Source organism: Solanum tuberosum, unplaced genomic scaffold, assembly GCF_000226075.1.
Source record: "Solanum tuberosum cultivar DM 1-3 516 R44 unplaced genomic scaffold, SolTub_3.0 scf00141, whole genome shotgun sequence".
NCBI lineage: Eukaryota > Viridiplantae > Streptophyta > Magnoliopsida > Solanales > Solanaceae > Solanum > Solanum tuberosum.
In genome coordinates, this window is record NW_006239075.1 from 1,039,635 (window position 1) to 1,060,709 (window position 21,075).

At 37.6% G+C, this 21,075-nt stretch overlaps 1 protein-coding gene across 2 annotated transcripts in view; it reads left to right on the forward strand.

Moving 5' to 3' along the window:
- Positions 1-336: 336 nt before the first annotated feature.
- The window catches only part of LOC102579328 (vacuolar protein sorting-associated protein 54, chloroplastic-like), a 27,588-nt gene continuing 6,849 nt past the window's right edge, over positions 337-21,075 (forward strand). The window contains exons 1-15 of one of the 2 annotated variants that reach the window (XM_015311168.1): positions 337-1,424; positions 4,840-4,902; positions 5,271-5,350; positions 6,076-6,193; positions 7,676-7,750; positions 8,618-8,774; positions 9,009-9,097; positions 11,359-11,615; positions 16,797-16,968; positions 17,070-17,153; positions 17,243-17,509; positions 17,578-17,663; positions 18,043-18,196; positions 18,907-18,988; positions 20,722-20,801. In XM_015311168.1, coding sequence (XP_015166654.1) covers positions 636-1,424; positions 4,840-4,902; positions 5,271-5,350; positions 6,076-6,193; positions 7,676-7,750; positions 8,618-8,774; positions 9,009-9,097; positions 11,359-11,615; positions 16,797-16,968; positions 17,070-17,153; positions 17,243-17,509; positions 17,578-17,663; positions 18,043-18,196; positions 18,907-18,988; positions 20,722-20,801 — 2,553 coding nt within the window. In that variant the 5' untranslated portion in view covers positions 337-635. The remainder of the gene's footprint in view (positions 1,425-4,839; positions 4,903-5,270; positions 5,351-6,075; positions 6,194-7,675; positions 7,751-8,617; positions 8,775-9,008; positions 9,098-11,358; positions 11,616-16,796; positions 16,969-17,069; positions 17,154-17,242; positions 17,510-17,577; positions 17,664-18,042; positions 18,197-18,906; positions 18,989-20,721; positions 20,802-21,075) is intronic. The other variant, XM_015311167.1, reaches the window with a different exon arrangement.

The following is a 21,075-nucleotide window of genomic DNA, read 5'->3' on the forward strand; positions in this document are numbered from 1 at the left end:
TTTGAGATTAAAATTAGACATGACCATGAATTTATTTTTAGTTTTGTTGAAGTTGAACTCTGAAAAATATGTTTGACCATAAAATTTTGAAATTCATCTTAAAGTTAAATTCTAAAATTTTCAAAATTTTGAAAAGCAACAAAAAAGTGTTTTTACCTTGTTTCATTTAAAATCTCTCAAAAAACAACGAGTAGTAAAAAACAACTCCAAATATATGCATGGCTAAACACTCACTAAATTTATGTACATTCAAATAAACAAAATAGAAATTTAATCACAATCTTAATTATAAATATCACATATTATTCTATCTAATTTATTAATCTCGAAATAACTTTATCAGTGAACAAAACGGTCCCCAATGGACCATTATCATTTTCTCGCCTCCTTTTGGCCCCCTAACTTCTCGTAATCCTCACTTCTCCCCCCAACCCGTTTCCTCCTTGCTGTTGCCTTTTGGTGGCACTTTCCTCCATTGCAGAGTGCGCAGATCCATCTTCGTCTCGAAGTTTCTACTCAAACACCCAAGAATCCCTTTTTTCTCTATCTAATTGAGTTTCATTTGAGATCACACACACTTTTACACTATAATTACATATATATATGGTCCTGAGATCTTCTTGAGAGTAACAAAAATGGATTCTCAGCCTTCCCGTTCTTTGGGAAGGTTTGAAAGTAATCCTTCTACTATCAACAATACTCCATTCTTGACCAAATCAATTTCCGATGCCAGTAGCAGCAGCCCTCATAGCCAAAGCTTAGCCTCCATTCTCAACAACCCACATGCGGGAAAATCCGATGGGTTCTGGTGGTGGTCCACTTCATCATCTATCCCGACACCCGACTTCCTACCTCTATCAACTCTACCCAAACCCGGATCCGAAACCCGGGTCCCTGATTTCCAATCCTATCTCTCTTCCATCTCCGACCCATATGCTCGTTTCCACGACATTCAACAGCACGCGAGGTTTGAGTCACTGGAAGATCAAGACGACCAAAATGCCCTCGTTGCTTGCTTGAAGGAAGTCCCTGCGCTATACTTCAAAGAGGATTTTGAGTTAGAGGATGGTGCTACTTTTAAAGCTGCCTGCCCATTTAGGACCACTGCGGAAAATTTGGTTACACAGGAGAAGCTATCACAGTATTTGGATGTAGTGGAATTGCACTTGGTTAGGGAGATTTCCTTGAGATCAAATTCCTTTTTTGAGGCACAAGGTCAGTTAGAGGATTTAAATTCGAAGATTGTTGTGGGGTGTGATAGGATAAGGGAATTAAAGGAGACTATAAAGCTCTTGGATGACAATTTGGTGGGGTCTGCTAGAAAGGTACAAGAGTTGAATGTTCAGAGGAGTGAATTGATTTCGCACCAGGACAAGTTGAACCTTATACTTTATGTTAATCAAGCTCTTTCAACTCTCAAGTTGGTATGTACTGATTTCTTTAATATTTTTCCGTTATGTATATCTTATGTTGGTTTCTTGCCTAAGTTCTGCGAACAAAATGATATAAGAACTTGGGAACAATTGTTGGGATTTCTATGAATTAAGTAAGAATGTAAATAGACCCTATTACAGCAGAAAAATTTATCTGCTGATATAGAGTGAAGTTGTTGCAACTCATGCTTTGTCATAAAAGTAGCTGCTTGTTTTAGACTATTTATGAAGCATTAGTAGGGTCACCTCTCCCTCTGTAATTTTGTTGTAAGTATTAGTGGACTACTTCTGAGTATTCCTTTTGTTCATAATACAAGTTACCTTTTTCAAAAAAAAGAGAGTAGCTGCTTGTACAAGACTGATAGAAATAGGTATTGAAGAGAATTGTTATTTTTCTTTGTTGTTAAAAATACGGTGGGATCCATGAAAGAAAGTAAAGCTATTATAGGATTCACAGTTTTTATAAATATAGCCGAGATGATGTTGTGGAATTACAGCAAGCAAGTTATTAGGTCTTATTTTTTCAGTAAGCACCTGGTAGAAAAGTTAACTATTCTTGTGGCAATTTGAATTCTTATGATGGTGATACTTCAGTCTAGATTTGAATTAGACATCCTTGGTTCGAGAAAGTGTATTAAGTTTTATGTGGAAGAGAGCAGATCCAAAAGATCAGTTTTTACATACAATCTCATAACTTTGACCCATGGACCTATTAGAGTATTTAGGCAGACACATTTAGTTCATTTTGATATCCTGTCCACAATTGGCATATAAGACTATATAATTCTCTAAAGGAAATTGCATATACTATACAGAACCTTTGCTCTCTTATTTTAAGACCAAAAGGAATACTGCCCTATTTCGTAACTCATTCAGTACAATTCATTTGAGTAGTGAGGTAGAATGTTTCACTGATAAGCATCAAATGGGTGGTCATCCCTTCTATGATTATAAAGAAATGTTTGATCAGTCAATAACAATTAGAAGGTTAGAGAGCAAAGGCAATTCATAGATGGAAGAGCACACATAAAGTAAAAGGATCTTAAAAATGTATTCTTTGGTCTGTGAAAAGTTATAGGTGCTCATCATTATGATTTGTTTGAGAAGTCCTTAAATGATACCTTTATTACATTAATCCCAAAGAAGTATGGAGCAAAGGAGTTAAAAGACTTCAGGCCGATAAGTTTGATAGGAGGAGTGTACAAAATCATCTCCAAACTTATCACTGAAAGGCTAAAGACTGTTATGGGAAAACTGGTGGATGAGCACCAATGCCACCAAATGACTATGCAGGCAAATCAGGGATGCAGCTTTATTGGCTAATGAATTGGTGGGACTCTAAGTCTAAGGTGAAGCAAAAAACACCAAGAATTAAACTTGACATTGAGAAGGCCTATGGCCATGTCAACTGGGCCTTCTTACTTGAAATACTAAGAGACATGGGTTTTGGCAGCAAATGGATCTAACTGGATAAACTTCTGCATATCCAGTGTGAAATTCTCCCTAATCATAAATGGAAATACCTAGATAGGGTGAGCCTATGTCACCCTTTCCATTTATATTAGCCTTGGAGGGTCTTAATTACATGATCTGGAAAGCAAATGCATATGAGTGGATGAAAGGTTGCTCTGCCCAGACAATCAGGATTCAGGGCAATGATATGGAATTTACACACCTCTTCTATGCAGATGATTCTCTAGTTTTTATGACGCAGAAGTGGTACAAATCTGACATTTAAGGACAATCCTAACCATATTTGAAGGCATCTCTGGGTTACATGTTAACTGACACAGAGTTTCCTCTAGCCAGTCAATCAAGTTGATGATATGCAGATCTTAGCTGAGAACCTAGGCTGCCAAGTAGCTTCCCTACCTATAAAATACCTTGGAATACCATTGGGAGCAAAAAACAATTAGCTAGAAATTTGGAGTGAAGTGCTGGAGAGATGTGATAAGAAGCTAGTGAAATGGAAGAGTCAATACCTATCTCTGGGAGGTAAACACTTGTAAATTAGTGATGGATGCCCTCCCCACATATATAATCAGCTTGTTCCCTATACCCAGGAGCATTGAATGGAAGATCAATAAACTGAGGACTGGAGGGCTTTCATCTGGCAAGGAGAAGAGAGGATACAACCTGGTGAAGTGGGATGTCTTAACACTTAGAAAAAATCAAGGAGGTTTGGGCATAAAGAACCTTGGTCTACACAGTGCTAGTCTATTTAAGAAGTGGTTCTGGAGATTTTGCAATTAATATATGGCTTTAAGAAAATTCATTACACATAAATATGGACTATTGAATCTTTGGACCACTGAGGAAGTTTTGGGAACTTTTGGTTGTAGTGTGTTGAAAACCATCAGAAGGATGTGGCCCAACTTCAATACCAACATGTCCATCAAAGTGGGAGATGGTATGAAAACAGATTTTTGGAATGAACACTGGATAGGAGAAGGCAATCTAAAAGCTTTTTTCTCAGAAGACCTACACATCATAACCCTACAAAAGATGCCACTGTCTCTCAGATGTGAAGCCCTCAAGGATGGGGCCTAATCTCCCAAAGGGCTCTAAATAATTGGGAAGTTGATGGAGTAGCAAGTATGCTCCGGTACTGAACACTTTCTCAGGCACTTCCATTGGTCCAGACAAACCAATTTGGAATCTGCATTGCAAGGGAGTCTTCATAGTAAAGTTTTGCTACTAGAGAATGAATAATAACCGGTCATTGGCAGTGATTTCCTTGGAAGTTAATTTGAAAGGTCAAAATTCCTCAACAAGTCTCTTGTTTTACATGGTTGGTGATTAGAAGAGCCCGTTTAACTCGTGAAGTGTTACAAAGAAGAGGTTTACACCTTTTGCTCAAGGTGTTCTCTATGTGGCCAAGAAGCAGAGATCAATGGCCATTTGTTATTGCACTGCAAAACAATTGTAAATTTGTGGAATATGTTCTTGTGTATACTAGGTGTGAGTTGGGTAATGCCCAAGAATACCTTTGAAATTCTAAAATGCACATGGTGGACAATATGGAGGGAAAGAAATGCACGATGTTTTGAAGGTAAAAGCAGCAACATCCAGAAAATTAAGATGAATTGCCTCAGCCTTTCTTATTATTAGTGTAAACAAGATATGGTGGGGAAGTAGAAGTTTTAGTCGACTATACAGGAATAATGTCAAGTTTGTAGATGTTACTGATGATGCTCTCTGCTCCCTGTGGGTTGTAAGTTCCCACCTCCTCATTTTTTGTCTCAAAAAATTTGATGTTTCAGTTTTATTCTCCATATTGACAAGTTACTGATTTTCCAGACCTTCTGGTGTTTGTTTTTATTATATTAAAATAATATCTCTTATTTAAAAGATACGGGTCTATTGAATGGTTATAATCTGACACATATTCACATATTTTATGCAGCTTGTTGCATCTGCAGATTGTGCCGGAGCTTTAGATGTTATAGATGATTTACAACATTTATTGGTATGTACAGAAGTCTTTTTGTTTCTCTGTTCATTTTTAATTCTTAGTTTCTTCTAGGCGTTGAACACTACCTAACTAGTTTTTACCTTGATCAACCTCTGTGTTCATTGAGGCCAAACTGGTCGCTATCCCTTTCTGTAACTTGAAGTTGGAATATAGCGAACTATTTTGTGATCCAGTTGGTTAATATTTTTTCTTGTGGATAGATAGATTTATTTGGTTAATAGGCTTCAAGCTTTGTTATTCGCTTCAATGCAAAATATTTGGCACAACTATGTGGATTGTCTGTTGCAAAAGCTATTATAGAAGATGAAGCTGTTATAACCTTTGTACTTACTGCAGTGTCAATGTTCATTTATGCTTAACAGGATGGAGATGAATTAGCTGGTCTACATTGTTTCCGCCATGTTCGTGACCAGTTAGCCGCTTCAATTGATTCCATTAACAGGTTAGACTATTCGGATTGGATTTTTGTGCAGGTTCTCTCACATTATTGGAAGAATACCTTTTAAGGTGTTTGAGTTCTTGATAATGCTAAATGAATAAATCTTAAACACTGTTTCAATTTGCTGTAGCAAAATTTGGTGGCTAATGTCTGCTAATATCTTTATTGAGGCAGTTGTGATAGTAATGCCCGTTTCTGATTCTGTTTGATTAATGATAACATCCAGAACAAACTATTATCTCATGTGTATTATGTAGTGACCAAAGTAGTTGTTTTTTTCGTTTTCTTTGTTCAAAGGATTAACCAAATTGTCCAGTTTGCATAGATATTGTTTGGGTTTCTTGGATGATTATGTTGTAAGTTTTATAGGGGGTTACAAACCGTTTCTGATATAAAATAAAGAAGTAATTCATTTTATGTTTCTGTTTTCATTCTTGGGTTAGTTAGATAAAATTTCTAACAACTAACATGTTAGATTTATCTAATTAGCTAAAATATCAATGCTTAGGGCATGACCATCCAGTGCACTAGTTTGTTGCTAGTTCCTTCCAGTGTATTGATTACGAGTTGTATTTCCACATTTTGGCAGTAAAACGTTACCATTCTACTGTGCTCCACTATTTTATATTTCCTTTAATACATCTTTTGAACTTAGAATCTATAACACCACACTATTTTCAAAGTAATCTTTAGTACAATGTTGTAACTTACCGGATCCAGTCTTGTAGCATTCTTTCAGCAGAATTTATGCGTATATCTATACACGGAGCTGGCAACGTGGATGCTCTAAGTACATCAAAATTTAAAGTGCAGACGACAATTTCCATGAATGGAGAAGGCCATGAAGTAAGCATGTTTTTATGTACTTGTATACTGATGTACTTGGTTTAGATATTTTCAGTGCACAAATCAAATTGAAAAAATTGCTACACTTTTGGAGAAAACAGTGTTACTAGACAGTTTAGATGAAAAACAGCTTTACTCTGTGTATATCACCAGTTGAAAAGATGATTTGAACACAATATTGAGTTTAACATTTAAGAAATTTTTTTCTGGGTACTTGTACTCGTACTCTCTTTCTATTAGCAGTAGGACGTTTTTAATGAAAATGTCTGCTTTAATTTACCAAGTAGCAAGCACCTTTGCAAGCTCTTGAAATGTGAAGGGATGCATGTGATTGCCAGAAAAAGAAAATGAAACAAAGAAGCGTTGTTTCGTTTAGATAGCTGGTGGTTTTGTTTAAATTATCCTGCACGTTACTGTTCTTGCCTAAACTATATTTCAAGATGTCTTCTATAAGCCCTTGTCCACTGTAAGAAGCGAAAACCTATTATAACCTTACAACACTACAAAATAATGATTTGCAAATGTAATAGTTCCCTATTTGTCTTTGCCAACCCCAACTCCAGTCATTCTCTTTTTTTGGATGGGTAAAGGGTATTGTGCTAAAGAGCAGCAAAACTGCTGGCAATTATTTACAGATGAAAGCCTCATTACAAGTTATGTAATGAACTCAAGAATTCAATCACGGCTTCTGTATCATTAGCTATTGCCACGTTGCACCCAACTTCAGGCATTCTCTTTTACTGCAAATTTCCTTTCTTTTGGATGAGTTTAGTTTCCTTCATCTTCGGGATCCTTCAAACTAATGCTTATTTTCAACCTCAGTTCCCCTCCTGAAACAAAAGAAAAAAAGAGAGCTATGAAGTAGGAAGGAAGGGGATAAGAGGCTTGTACTACTTTTAAGTAGCCCATTTCCATATATTTGGAGGAAGGTGGATAGGTCATCAGTAACTAAGGATGATGTCTCTAAAGCTAAAATTAAGAAAGCAGCTTTGATGCATGATAACCTGCTTACCATCAAAGGCTTGTGTTTTAATGCACTTAAGTAATGCTCTGAGTTCTACCACCATATTGTCTAATGAAAAATGTTAAAGTAACAAATTAATCTGTGCTATCTTCTTTGCATAGATCTGTTGTGGCACTTGTCTGGTGTGGAAGTTCTCCTGTTAGCGCCTTAGTGGTATCTGTCCTATTTGGTTCATGAAACTAGGTTTTGAGGGGCTAGGAAGATAACAGACGATATTTTAAGTGTCTGAATCTTTCAAGTTGTATCTTTTTCTGGTTGACCTTGGAGTATATATTTAATACGTTCCATGCTTGATTCTAAATGTAATTTATGTTTTTTCTTTTGCTCAATGTTCTAATTGTTGAGGGAATTTCTTTCTTGTTCCTTTTTAATCATCCTTTAGTTTAACTGGATCTATGAACCCAGTCATCATGCTACTCGACGATCAGTCATCTGAACGTTGACGTTATGTATTGCAGGTTAAATTAGATGAAGAAGACACTTATAATTTGCGAGACCGGCTACTTCCTTTTGTTATTGGGTTGCTTAGAACCGTGAGTATCTCTATTTTTTCACTGAGTAATATTGGTATTAACTTGTTTTGTAAAGTGTTGGTGGCGTATTGATTTTCTTTGGGTGGTAAATGGTGATTGTTGAATGCCATGACATGATCACAATCATGCTATCTGCCAAGTATAGAAAACAAAACACCCTCGAAAAGATGCAGAATCACTCTTTCTCAGTGTTAGGTGAATGGTACTATTCGAGCTAAAATATGTGTAGCTTTGGATGGGATTATACTCCTTAAGTGTAAATAAAGAAATGAATAATTTTAAGAGCTGAATCGGGGTTAGAGGTGTCATTATCCAAATAGAGCAGTATCTTGTTGAGAAAATTTGGCTTGGCATTGATTTTATCATATTCTCAATTTTTTTCCCCTCTTGACATTGATTTTATTCCCCAAATTCTTCACTTTTGTGTGTATAAGATCTGATGTAATGGGCTGGCCATGGTTTAATCACTTGCAACAGTGATACGACGCTAAATGGAGTATATGTATTATCTGGAAGTAACAAGTGTTGGTGAAGATTGTCTTAATTTATTATTTATGTACTTCAGTTTAGAAGAGAATAATGGAGGAGGAGCATAGCTGAAGATTCTAGGAAATAGTGATTAGTGCATAGAGAGGACTACAATCCCTTTACCCCTCTTATGTACCATTTTCTGTGTCCTTGTGATTGACTAATTATTGGTCATCAACTTGACTAAGCATCGGTTCCAATCCGGCTGCAATTTATGCCAAATGAAACAAATTTTATTCTGGGTTGTTTTGTAGTTGTAAAGTCTACGTATATTTCCGTCAGCATTTTTAGAGTGTTTGGTAAAAATATTTGGATATGTTTGACTGTTGTAATATCCAGGCAAAACTCCCTGCTGTATTGAGAATATACCGTGACACTCTTACGGCTGATATGAAAACTGCCATTAAGATGGCAGTTGAAGAACTGCTACGGGTGCTTGGTGCCCAACCTATGGATTCAGATTTTGTTGCAGGAGAACGAGCAGTTGATGCTGATGGTGAGTGTATATTATTAGGCTCACATCTCATTTTTATAAGAAAGAGCTTCAGATGCAAATGAATTTGGTGTGCAAAAGATTGGTTCTCTTCTTCTTCCTTTTCTTGTAATTTGAAAATAGAGTGCTGTAAAAGATGTGGCTAAGGATCAGTGATGCAACTTCATCATTCATGCAAAGGAGTGTGCTGGTAGATTTCATGCTATAGTTCCTGATATCATGTATATGCTTACTCAGGTGGAAGCTCATCCCTTGCCAGTAGATTGAGAAGCTTGTCGCCTGAATGTTTTGTTCATCTTTTGAAGGCTGTTTTCCTGATAGTGCAGGTAATGTGTACCTCACTGTATCTTTTTGTTCAATCGGGATTATGCTGCAATAATGATATGTTACTTCCCTTTTTTCCTTTGAAGAATTAAAAAAAGGATTTGTATGTCGATGTAGGGATTAGTGGTAGATCTAGGGGATTTCTTTTTGAATGACCTCTAATATGCCTAATTAAATTGGATAAAATGGACATGAATAGAACGGAAAGGATATAGAGGATTCATATGGTTGATTCAACTTGTTGGGGATTGAGGCCTACTTGATTGGTTGATTGATGCCACACAGTATGCAAGGAGTAAGTTATGATCAAATAAGCTGGCCAAGCTCATGCACTTTCAGGTTCATTGTTCATATTCAAGAACCCAATTAAACCTAATCATTTGAGTCTGAGCTACCACTTAAGATGCTCTTCGTTTAGATAACTTAAGCATCCAACAGGACAATATGGCGTAGGTTAATATATATTAAGAGATCCAAGCTCACGAGCTTTTAATGTTTGAGCCAAATATCTTCAGGCTCATTTGAAAATAAATTTACTCCTTTTTGGATAAGTCTTAAAGAGTTTATAAAACACACCTTTTCTTGGTCCCCTACCCAAACCAAAAAGAGGTTGATGTTTAAAATCTCTTAGTCCCATACCCCCTTTTCTATGGAGCCAAAGTTACGGCATTTAAGATCTTTTCATACTTCTCCTCTTTGAAGAAATGTTCAAAGGTAGGTAACTATGAGGTCTTGCTATAAGTTAAGTGATCATTTTTGGTCAATGGTTTTTTTACATGTACTATTTTTGTGATGAATAAAACCTCTTTCTAATTAAATGATCTTTGCAGACCATTCTTCATCTAATTTTTTTTTCCCATCTCAAATTCCAGACAGGCCTCAACTCTGCTTCATTGAATATTCCCTTCTTCTTTTTTTGGTAGAAATCAAATATCTCTTTTAATGTCAAATTAGTTGAGCCTTAATATTTGTCAACTGATTTAGCCTTATCATGTACCTGCGCTGTTTGATGGGACTCATTCGATTTGAGCCTTAAGCTCTGATAGAGTATAAATTGCTTAGATCTTGGTCTCAGTTACTTCCTGAATCCCTTTTTTTTTTATTGAATTTCAATAAATTGATTTGCATGGCAGATAGGTTTTCGTTATGTGGGTGCTGCTACTCTAACTGCTGATAACCTGCTTTCCGAGATCTTTTTCCTTTGCATTAAAAGCTGAAGTTCTGCAATACTGCTTCTGGTATAGGGTTGTCTACCAGATGAATTAAATAGTTGTTACTGTTGGTTCTGCATGTAATTATTCCACGATATTATCATACTTATTGAACAAGGTTCATAATCTTAGTGACGAAATATTACTAGTCATTGTAGGCCATTGTAGTGTATATGGCTTCTCGTTTCATATTTTAGTGCCATATTTTTTTTTTTGAAACTGGTAGCTTTAGTCTATTATCCACAGGTATACTACAACAAAACTGTAGCTCCCCTTTAAAAGTGTCACAACTTACAGAGAAAGACAGTCTTAATCTAAAGTTTCTAAACTGCTGCCTATAAACAATCTAGCACATCAACTACAGTTTATGCCTATGAAATTAGTAAACGGGTTCCATAGTTGGCTAACCACTTTACAGTGTAAAAACAGATGGTGGATTGTCTCTGCCTTTTGCTCACAAAAAGAACATGTTGGACACATTTGTATGCCCCTCTTCATGTGATGTACATATCCAGTAGACTCTTGGTGCTGGGTATCCCTTCCAAACTCATCACCTAAATGTGATTCATTTGGTGGCGCACTAATAGTTCACTATTTATAGCTGTTTAGTTGGTCTTCAATAGTTGAGATAAAATAAAACGTGTTAAACTAAAAATGAGAAGCCAAATGTACGTGCCATAAGGGCACCAGTCATTTTGTTTATGTCTGATTCCTTCTATGAATATCTACGTGTCAGTACTTGCTGTTCTCATCCAACACTATCATGACAATCCAAAACTTTCCACTAGCATCAAAGCCACAAAATTATAGTTTTTCCTAAGCACGAGAAATGATCATAGAATTTCACATGGTAAATATTTTCCTTGAGAAATGTTGCATACACAACCAAATGGAGATAGTTTTGATCTGGATTCCTGGTTTGTCTTGAATAATTGGTTACCCATATGCAGCTGTCTGGAAAAGTGCTTTGTGCAATTGTCTTACCGATTCCTGTTTTTGTTCCATCTGATTTGGTATGATATAACTTGATATTTTACTTTTAGTGAATGCAGGCACACTTAGCACAGGCATCTGAAGTTAAAAGAGCCATTGAGTGGATTTTGTGCCATCTTGATGGCCATTATGCCGCTGACTCAGTTGCTGCTGCAATTGCACTTGGAGCAGCGGCTTCAGAAACAGCTCATGAAACCACCGATCAGGTAAATTCCTCGCTGCAACTTTCTGTGCAAAGGAACTCTGCCAAGGTCTCTTCTTCTCACGGGAATGGAAATGATGGTATAACGTCATCGACTTTATCGAGAAATTTCAGGTTATTCACATTCCTAATCCCTTATTTTATATTTTGTCTTTTTGATTTCTCTTTATTTACCAGAAATCTCGTGTCCAACACTTGCAACAATTTTTCCTCCTCAACCGCTTTGGTCACGGCGCCAACTTGGGTGCGATGGGCATCGCCTTGAGTTGAGTGCGATGGCCAGTGTGTCGCACCCCCATTCCCACCCGAACACTTAGATTTCTATGCCCGACTCTAGTATAACATACATAACTTTTTGTATGGTGCTCAGATTGACGAACGGGTAACGTTGGAATCTAGACATGACTATCTTTAAATAGGACAGGTAATTTACCCCAAATCTCACAGATTCAATAGTCCCGGTCTAACGACAAACATAAAATGATTTCAAACTTAACCCGAATTCACTGAGTGTTACATTTTACAAGCCTATGTTGGTAAAACGTCAGGACTATTCTGAAAAGCAAATTAGGTGATTGATGAGAGACTGTCTGAACTGGGAGCTTTTTTGTGTCGGTTGAGTTCTTTAAAGTGGTTGGCTTAAAGAAGCACAAGCTTCTGCTAGTGTTACAGAGAAGTTGGAAAAAGGGCAGAGAGATTTTCTATGGAATGACTCGTGAGGGGAAAAGAAGTTTCATTTGGTGAATTGGAAGTCTGTTACCACACCAAAATATTGAGGTGGCCTTGGATTTAAAGATCTAAGGGTCTTTAATAAGGCACTTTTAGGAAAGTGGTTATGGTTATGGAGATTTGGGGTAGAGGTAAATGCTTTTTGGAGGGGGGTGATTGGGGTTATGGAGGGGGAGGGGGGGTTGGAGGACTAAAAATTCAACGCTCCCCTACGGTTGTTGGCTATGGAGCAATATTTCAAAGGGCTGGGAAGAGTTCAATGAGAGTACTTCTTTTCGAGTAGGTAAAGGGAGTAGGGTGAGTTTTTGGGGTCATTGGTGGCGTGGAAACACTATTTTGAGTCTCACTTCCCCTAACACGTAGAAGATTTCTTGCCAAAATAGGATGTCGATTATACAATTGTGGAATTTACAAGGGGGTGAAGTGTTTTGGGATTTGAGGTTTAGCAGAAACTTACAAGACTGGGAAGTTCGGAGAATTTGAAAACTTTGCTGGCTTGCTCCACCAACAAAAAATTACTATGGATTGTCAGGATGTTTGGAAATGGGGAACATGGGGAAATAGAGTCTTTTTCGTTAAGTCCTATTATGTGAAGCTTTTGGTGAGAGAGTAGATTGTTTTCCCACATACCTTGATGTGAATCCCGAGAGTACCGAGAAAAGTGTGCTTTTTCACACGATTAACCACGAGGGGGGAGGGGGATCTTGACTGCAGAGAGATTGAGGAAGAGAAAGACTACGTCTGATAGTTGGTGCTTCATGTACAAGAATCAGGGGAAGACGTAGATCACGTACTCTTACATTGCCAGGTAGCATCTTCGTTATGGGGGAGAGGGAGCTGATGAGATGGCTTGGTTTTGAGTGGGTAATGTCGAAAACTATGAAAGAAACGATGTTTAGCTGGGCTCGTAGAAGATGGAGGAGGAGATGCAGAGCATGTGAAGTTGCACCTTTAGCCCTGATGTGAACCATATGGAGAAAGAGGAACGAGAAAGCTTTTGATGGAATAGAGAAAAATTTCATACACTTGAGAAATAGCCTCTTTTCCTTTATTTCTTTTTTGTGCACCAATGAAGTTGCTTTTTGTATGATGATGGGTGGCTATCATAGAAAATCATGTATTTTTGTAAGGTTTTCTACATTTTGGTATACGGGCTAGTTAATGCTCTTTGTTAATAATATTTGAATCTTTTGAGAAAAGGGTAACCTTGTATTCACACCAAATGATTCATCATAATGATGAATTGGAAACTTACATCCCACATAGGGTATTCTTTACAAATTTCCTATAAAATCAACTAATTCTATTAGCTCCCCTATCAGATTTTGTTTACTCCAAAAAAACAAAAGGCTTATACAATTCATTCTAATTTTCTGTAAGTTAGTTTTTTGTCCATCAAAGCACCTTGAGTTCCTTTCTTTCCAAAGAGTCCACCATATGCATGCTGGGATAGTTCTCCACCAGAATTCTTTTCTTCCTCTGTTGCCAATACCTTTCCAACTGCTTAGGAGTTCCATTGTCGTGTTAGGCATCACCCACTTAACTCCTAACAAACAAAAAAACATGTTCCATAGGCTCAAAGCTGCCTTACAGTGAAGGAATAGATGATCATTGGTTTCTTCTTCCTGCTCACACATGACACATCTTGAGCAAATCTGCCAGCCCTTTTCTGTAAAGCCTCATGAGTTAGGCATGCCTTTCTACATACCAACCAAGTAAAACAAGCCACCTTTGGAGGGCATTTGGTCTTCCAAACTAGCTTCCAAGGCCATCTGTCTAGCTCTGTCTGTAGTGTGTTAAGATTCCAATAACATGATTTCACTGTGAACACCCCCTTACTGTGTAGTTTCTATCTAGGTTTGTCATGTCTCACAGATAGAGCTGGATGTGAGTTTAGAACTTCCAATAAATTGGCAACTTCTCCAATTTCCCAGTCATTAAATGCTCTTCTAAATAAGAGATCCCAACCATGTTGGCTCCAAACTTGGGCTACCTTGGCATTCCTCTGAAGACTTGAGGTATATAGGTGTGGAAAAGGGTTTCTAAGACTATCTTCTCCAATCCACACCTCATTCCAAAAGTCAGTTTTTAAACCATTACCCACAGTTATTGAGATGTTATTGTTGAACTGGGGCCACAGTCTTCTTATGGTTTTCCTGACACTACACCCAATGGTGCCCACAACTTCCTCAGTTGTCCATTGAGTAAGTAAACCATATTTCCCTGCTATAAATCTTCTCCAGATGGCTTGTTCAGTCTCTTCTGAGCAGAAGCCAGAACCTCCAAAGCCATTTTTGCAAAAGAGAAGTGTTCTGTTTTCTGAGGTTCTTCAAACTAATCCCCCCTTGCTGACTGTTAAGGGTCAAAACATCCCATTTCACCAGGTTGTAACCTCTCTTCTCCTTGTTTCCTTGCCATAGAAAGGACCTCCTCACCCTGTTAAATCTTTGCTCAATGCTCTTTGGTATAGGGAAAAGGCTCATCATGTATGTTGAGAGGCCATCCAGTACTGATTTGATGAGAGTCAATCTGCCCCCTAATGATAGATATTGACTTTTCCACCTTGACAATTTTTTCTCACATCTTTCCATCACCCCACTCCACACTTCCAATTCTTTATTTTTGGCCCCTAATGGCAACCCCAAATATTTAGTTGGTAAGGAGTCCACGACAACCCAAAATAGCAACCAACTCTTGCAAATTCCCAACCTGGTTGATAGGGAAGATGTGGCTTTTCAACCAGTTTACATGAAGACCCTAGATTCCTTAAAAAATAGTTAGGATGGCTCTAAGATGCCTGATCTGACTTGACTCTGCTTCACAGAAAATTAAGGCATCATCTGCATATAACAGATGTGATACTTCCAGATCTTCCCCTCTCAGCACTAAAACCTTTCACCCATCTATTTGCATTTGCAATCCTGAACATGTGATTTAGACCTTCCATAGCTAGCAAGAATAGGAAAGGTGACATGGGGTCCCCTTGCCTAAAACCCCTGTGAGATTGAAAGAAACCTTCTGTGTTGCCATTTATTATAAGGGAAAACTTCACACTAGAGATACAAAAGCTGATCCATTTGATCCACCTACTACCAAAACCCATGTCTTTCAAATTTTTGAGGAGAAAATTCCAATTGACATGGTCATAGGCCTTTTCAACATCTAATTTGCATATGATCCCTGGTTTCCTCTGTTTAACCCTTGAGTCAACCAGTTCATTGGCCAACAGGGATGCATCAAGAATTTGTCTCCCTCTCAAGAATGCCATTTGGTGTCCTTCTGCTAGTTTCCCAATAACTGTTTTAAGTCTTTCAGTTGTTTAGAGATAATTTTGTAAACCCCCCCCCCAATCAAGCTAATAGGTATGAAGTCCTTTAGTTCCACAACTCCAGGTTTCTTTGGGATCAATGCTATAAGGGTCGCATTGAAAGATTTTTCAAAGATTCCCCTTTGGTGAAAATTATGAGTAGTCTGCATCAGATCTTCCTTCAATGTATCCTAGCATACCTTGAAAAAGCTCATAGTGAAACCATCACCGAGGGCTTTGTCTCCATCACATTGATAATTTGCAACACTTTTGATTCTATGAAAGGTTTCTGAAGCCAATCATTCTCCTCTATGGAAACTGTAGGACATCCTGTCAGAACAAAAGTAGGTCTCCATGGCTCAGGCTCGGTGTATAAATTGGAGTAGAAATCTATCATAGCTTTTTTTATTTCTTCTGGTTCTTGTACTTCCTCGCCCCTTATCACCAATCTATCTATTGTGTTGTACCTTCTATGTGATGTTGCCAATCTTTGGAAGAATCTGGTGTTCTTATCCCCTTGTTTCAACCATAGTGTTCTAGATTTTTGCCTCCATTTTTTTTTTGATAACCGAGAAATCCGTCTGTGACCCGCCCTTTGGACCAATCACAGCCTTCTAAACTCGGTGGCTATTGGGCCCGCCCCTCTACCCTTCTCCACTTAAATACCAGGCTTCACTTTGCATGGTGTGGGGCTTGAGCCTGCGACCTAAGCCACAAATTCTTCTTCATGTTTGGCTAGTACTTCAAGTTCGACAAGTATTGTTGCCCTAACCATCATTTCTTCTTGTGATAGTTCTTTGTCTTCCTGGGTTCTGTCCCAAACAGCCAGTTCCTCCAGAAGACTGTTTTTCCTGTTTGCCATTTCAGAGAAGGTCTTCCTACTCCACTCTTTCATATTTTGTTTTAGCAAAATCAATTTGGTGCACAGTTTATAGACCGGACACCCTTCAACTATGAAGCCATTCCATCATTCCTGGACCATCTCATTAAATCCCTCCACTTTTAGCCACCAATTCTCGAATTTAAAATAGGAGTGCCGTTGTTCCCAGTCACCACACTCCAAAATGATAGGACTATGATCAGAGGTTACTCTAGGCATATTAGAACTTCACTGAAAGTGGCTAAAGGTTTCACATTCTAATCAGTAACGGCAAAATGCCCCGTCATGTGTTTCAGTTGTTGGCTTCTATTTTTAGCATCTGCATAAGTTGTATTTAAAGAATTTCCAAATGTTTATCCCACTACTTTTTCTTTGACAGAGCTGATGTATTGAGAGAGAATGCAGAAGCCGTTTTTGCAGCTTGTGATGCTGCTCATGGCAGATGGGCAAAGATCCTTGGAGTGCGTTCTCCTATCCACCCTAGACTGAGGTTACAGGAGTTTCTAAATATATATAACATCACTCAAGAATTTATAACGGCTACTGAGAAGGTGAGATTCTCTATTTTTATTTTGTTTTGTAAAAGACATACTTTACTGGTTCCATATATGTATTTCAGTTGTATTGATGCCTGTTTTGCCAATATATACAGATTGGTGGAAGATTGAGTTATAGTATTCGGGGAACATTGCAGTCACAGGCCAAGGCTTTTATTGATTTCCAACACGAATCCAGGGTTAGTTGTTTCTTCAGTTGAGCTTTATCTGTGTCATTGACTCATTGCTTCTTGCGTTTATAGACTAAATCTGTTGTTGGTTGATTCAGATGGCAAAGATGAGGGCCATTCTTGACCAGGAAAATTGGGCTGAGATTGATGTCCCTGATGAGTTCCAGGCAATTGTCACATCACTGTTCTGCTCAGAATCTGAGACCCGTGAACTTGCTGATGAGGTTTCAGCTGATATTGCACCAAGCAGCCCTGAGATGGTCCTGGGCAGTGATGGTTCCCCTACGGCAGAAGCTAGACTTCAAAAGATATCACAAAATGCAGAGCACACTGATTCTATTCCACGTTTAGAGAGTACAGCACAGGTTAGTACTTCATGATGCAGCTGGCAAACTGAAAGCACTAATGCTGATTTGAAACTAATTCTTCTCAGAGCAATGAAACTAACTCAAGAGAGCGTGGAAAATCTTCTACTAGACTTCTTTTCTTCAGAGGTGTTGGGTATCATATGGTTAACTGGTTAGTAATTCCTTTCAATTTGATGAAGTCGTCTGTTCTTTTTTGGTGGAGCTGGTACTCTCAGATTTTTCATTTTTTTCCCTCTCAATGTCTTCTCTTCTCTGCCCTTGGTGTCTTGGTCACTAAGTTCTTAAGAGTTAAGACTACTGGTTTAGAGCTATTTCTTGTGTGACTTTTTCTTGTCTGTCTCTACATGTTGCATTTTCTTTTCCGTGTGAAACAGAAAAGAGAACTTATCTGATAACATGCCTTCTTAATCCTTTTTGGGGTTTTTTACTGGGACTTCGATTCAAGAGTGCTGGATCGCCCTTCACAGTTTTCTTTTTTTCTTATGATAAATTCACCCTTCAAAGATGACAATTCTCCTGTTGTGTTTCAGCGGCTTGATTTTGGTAAAGATGTTGTCAGAGTGTATTGAGATGAATAATAGCTTGCCGGGCCTATCTTCAGAAGTCATTCACCGTGTTGTCGAAATCCTGAAATTGTTCAATACAAGGACTTGTCAGCTTGTCCTTGGTGCTGGAGCAATGCAGGTCTGTTTTGGTTTCTTGATTATATATTCTCTAGCTAATTGTTGATTTTTTTGTGGACAGTAATTTTTTTTTAAAAAAAAACTAGTAGGCCAAAGGTACTCAAGCCACCAAATATGTTCTTGATTTCAATCCCACTTTTATCTCATGAACTAGACACAATATAGAAGTTTAACTGTCTTTATCCCTTAATTAGAGGCGGTGCCAGAATTTTTAACTTGTGGATTCTGGAAAAATTCTTTGTACATATCAAATGAATTTTTTAACACAAATATGGGGGTTGAGTCAAAACTATTGGATTATGCCTAACCCGTAGCTAAAGCGGTGCCGCTCCTGCCCTTGATATGTTCTGATCCTCCTTTTACTAGCCATCATCCAATTACCCTGGAGAATGGGGTGAGAAAGGAGGCGATAAAAATTATTGAAGAGGATTGGGTTTCTTATTTCCACATCTTTGGACTAGAATTGTTGGAATAAAAGATTTTTAAAAGGTTATAAATTGGCAGAAAATGTATGGTGGTAGATGTTTGGGCATCAAAAGATTTATTCCTAGAACATTGACAAAGATTGGAAGGCAACTGTAATTGTAGTTCACTACTGATTTTTACTTGACTTTATGGGTGCATTTCTTACTGACTATTTCCCCCCAACATTTTTTCCCTAGTTGATATGAATGCAATATCATTGTGCCTTAACTGGGATAAGTTTTACAGGTTTCAGGTTTGAAGTCTATTACTTCTAAACACTTGGCCTTGGCAAGTCAAGTCATCAGTTTCACATACAGCATAATTCCCGGTATGTAATGATGATAAGGTTGTCAGTTACAAAGTGTCTTGATTATTTGGTTCCACCTTTTGTCCAATTCCTAGTCTACAGGTGCATTTATCCTGTAGGTGTCTGAAGAGACAAAAATTCATGCTTGGACATTCTTTCTTAAGTAAAACCATGCTAAGGTTATTATTTTGTGTAGTTTTCGATCTACTGTTCTGGTGTTAGGATTCAACGGTATTGTGCTTATTGATGAAACAAACAAGGGCGTTGACCAAAAATTGGAGTTATGAGAGGCACTCCTGAGAGTACAGGTTTTAAGAAAAGTAGAAGTAAGATTTCTTACTTCATAAGAAAAAAAAGATAAGTAGAAGTAAGACTGCATAGATGCACTGCATGTTTAGTCAACAAAAGAATGAGTGAAATTAAGGTTGGGGTCGATGGGAATGCTATGCCTAGATGTAAATAATTTAGATATCTAGGTTCGATGTCTCAGGAGAATAGTATGATATTACACATTCATTTTTTTTCATTATCAAAAAGTATAGTATGATATAAAGATGTTACAACGTTTGAAATGGAGAATTGCTACCAAGGTGTTGATAAAAGAATATCTACTGAAGTGAAAAGGCAAGTTCTATGGATCATTTATAAGACATGCAATGTTATATAGGAGTGGATGTTAGACCGCCTGAAGTGCAAGTGTGCAACAGATCCACAAGATGAATGTTGCTGAGATGCGCATGCTACAATTGAGTGCATGCGTACAAGATTAGAAATGATCACATTCAATAGGAGGTACAAGTAGCACATATCGAGGATAAAATGAGAGAACGTAGGTTGAGATGGTTTGGCTATGTCCTGTGTTACCTCTAGATGCACCGGTCTGTAGGTGCGAAAATGAAATTATGGTGAGTGGAGGTTTTAAAAAAAGCTGAGGCAGACATAAAATCACATGGAAAGAAGTTATATTGAAGGCACACAATCTCTTGGAGTTCAGTCCACCTAGTCCTAGCAAAATTAATGCACAATAAAATGAAAATGATCTATAATGGCCAATACCAATTAGTTGGGATTATTATATTTTAGTCACATTACCATGCTTACTTTAGGTCTTACATTTTCTAGGAGTCTTTAGTTTCTATCTGAGATTTATATGCCAGTAGAAAATATAGAGAACTTCTAATATTTATTATTATTATTATTGTTGTTGTTTCCGGAAACAGCCTCTCTACCTCCACGAGGTAGTGGTAAGGTCTGCGTACACTTTACCCTCCCCAGACCCCACCTAGTGGGATTTCACTGGGTATGTTGTTGTTGTATTATTATTGTTGTTGTTGTTGTTGTTACTATGTACTATTACTATAATAAGCATTAGAAGTTCTCTATATTTTCTATGACATGTAAATCTTTGATAGTACTAAAAAATCATATCACTACTACTACCACCACTCAATAAATTTTCTTTATCTGAAAGTAAAGACCAAGAATGTTTAACAGTTTAACTAATAAACTCAATTTGTTGATATAGCGTCGGCATAAGAAACCTTCACTTTGTCATCAAAAATAAGAAACCTTCACTTGAGTAGTTACCTTAGGCAATGTTGGTCGATACATGGCATAATATGAATCTATAAGCAGCTTTACATAGAAGTCTCAGCATACTCATAAATGAGAATGTGCCAGAAATACCTTAATTTAAGTACCTTGTGATTTAAGAACTCAATTTTTTTTCCTGACAAGTTTTGTATTTGTCAAAGAACTCAAGAGGATTCTGTTACTTAAAGTGCCTGAGACGCGCAAAGGACTGCTGATTATGGAGGTTGATCGTGTAGCACAGGTATTGAAATCTTTATATGTTATTGTTGGTGCATTTTGCTTAAATCCACTTCTAAATTAATATATATTTCTGTTCTTGGTCTATTTCATACAATAAAAAATTCCGCGAAACATTCTCCTTTTTGAAATAGGGGTTTCCTTTCCTGTCTGTGCATCTATATTTATGCTATAAATATTTTTCTATGCCAGTACTCACAAAACGTGTTGTGAAGAAAAGAGAAAATGTATTCAATTGTGTGTGTGGGGGGGGGGGGGGGGGTTTTTTTAAAAACATT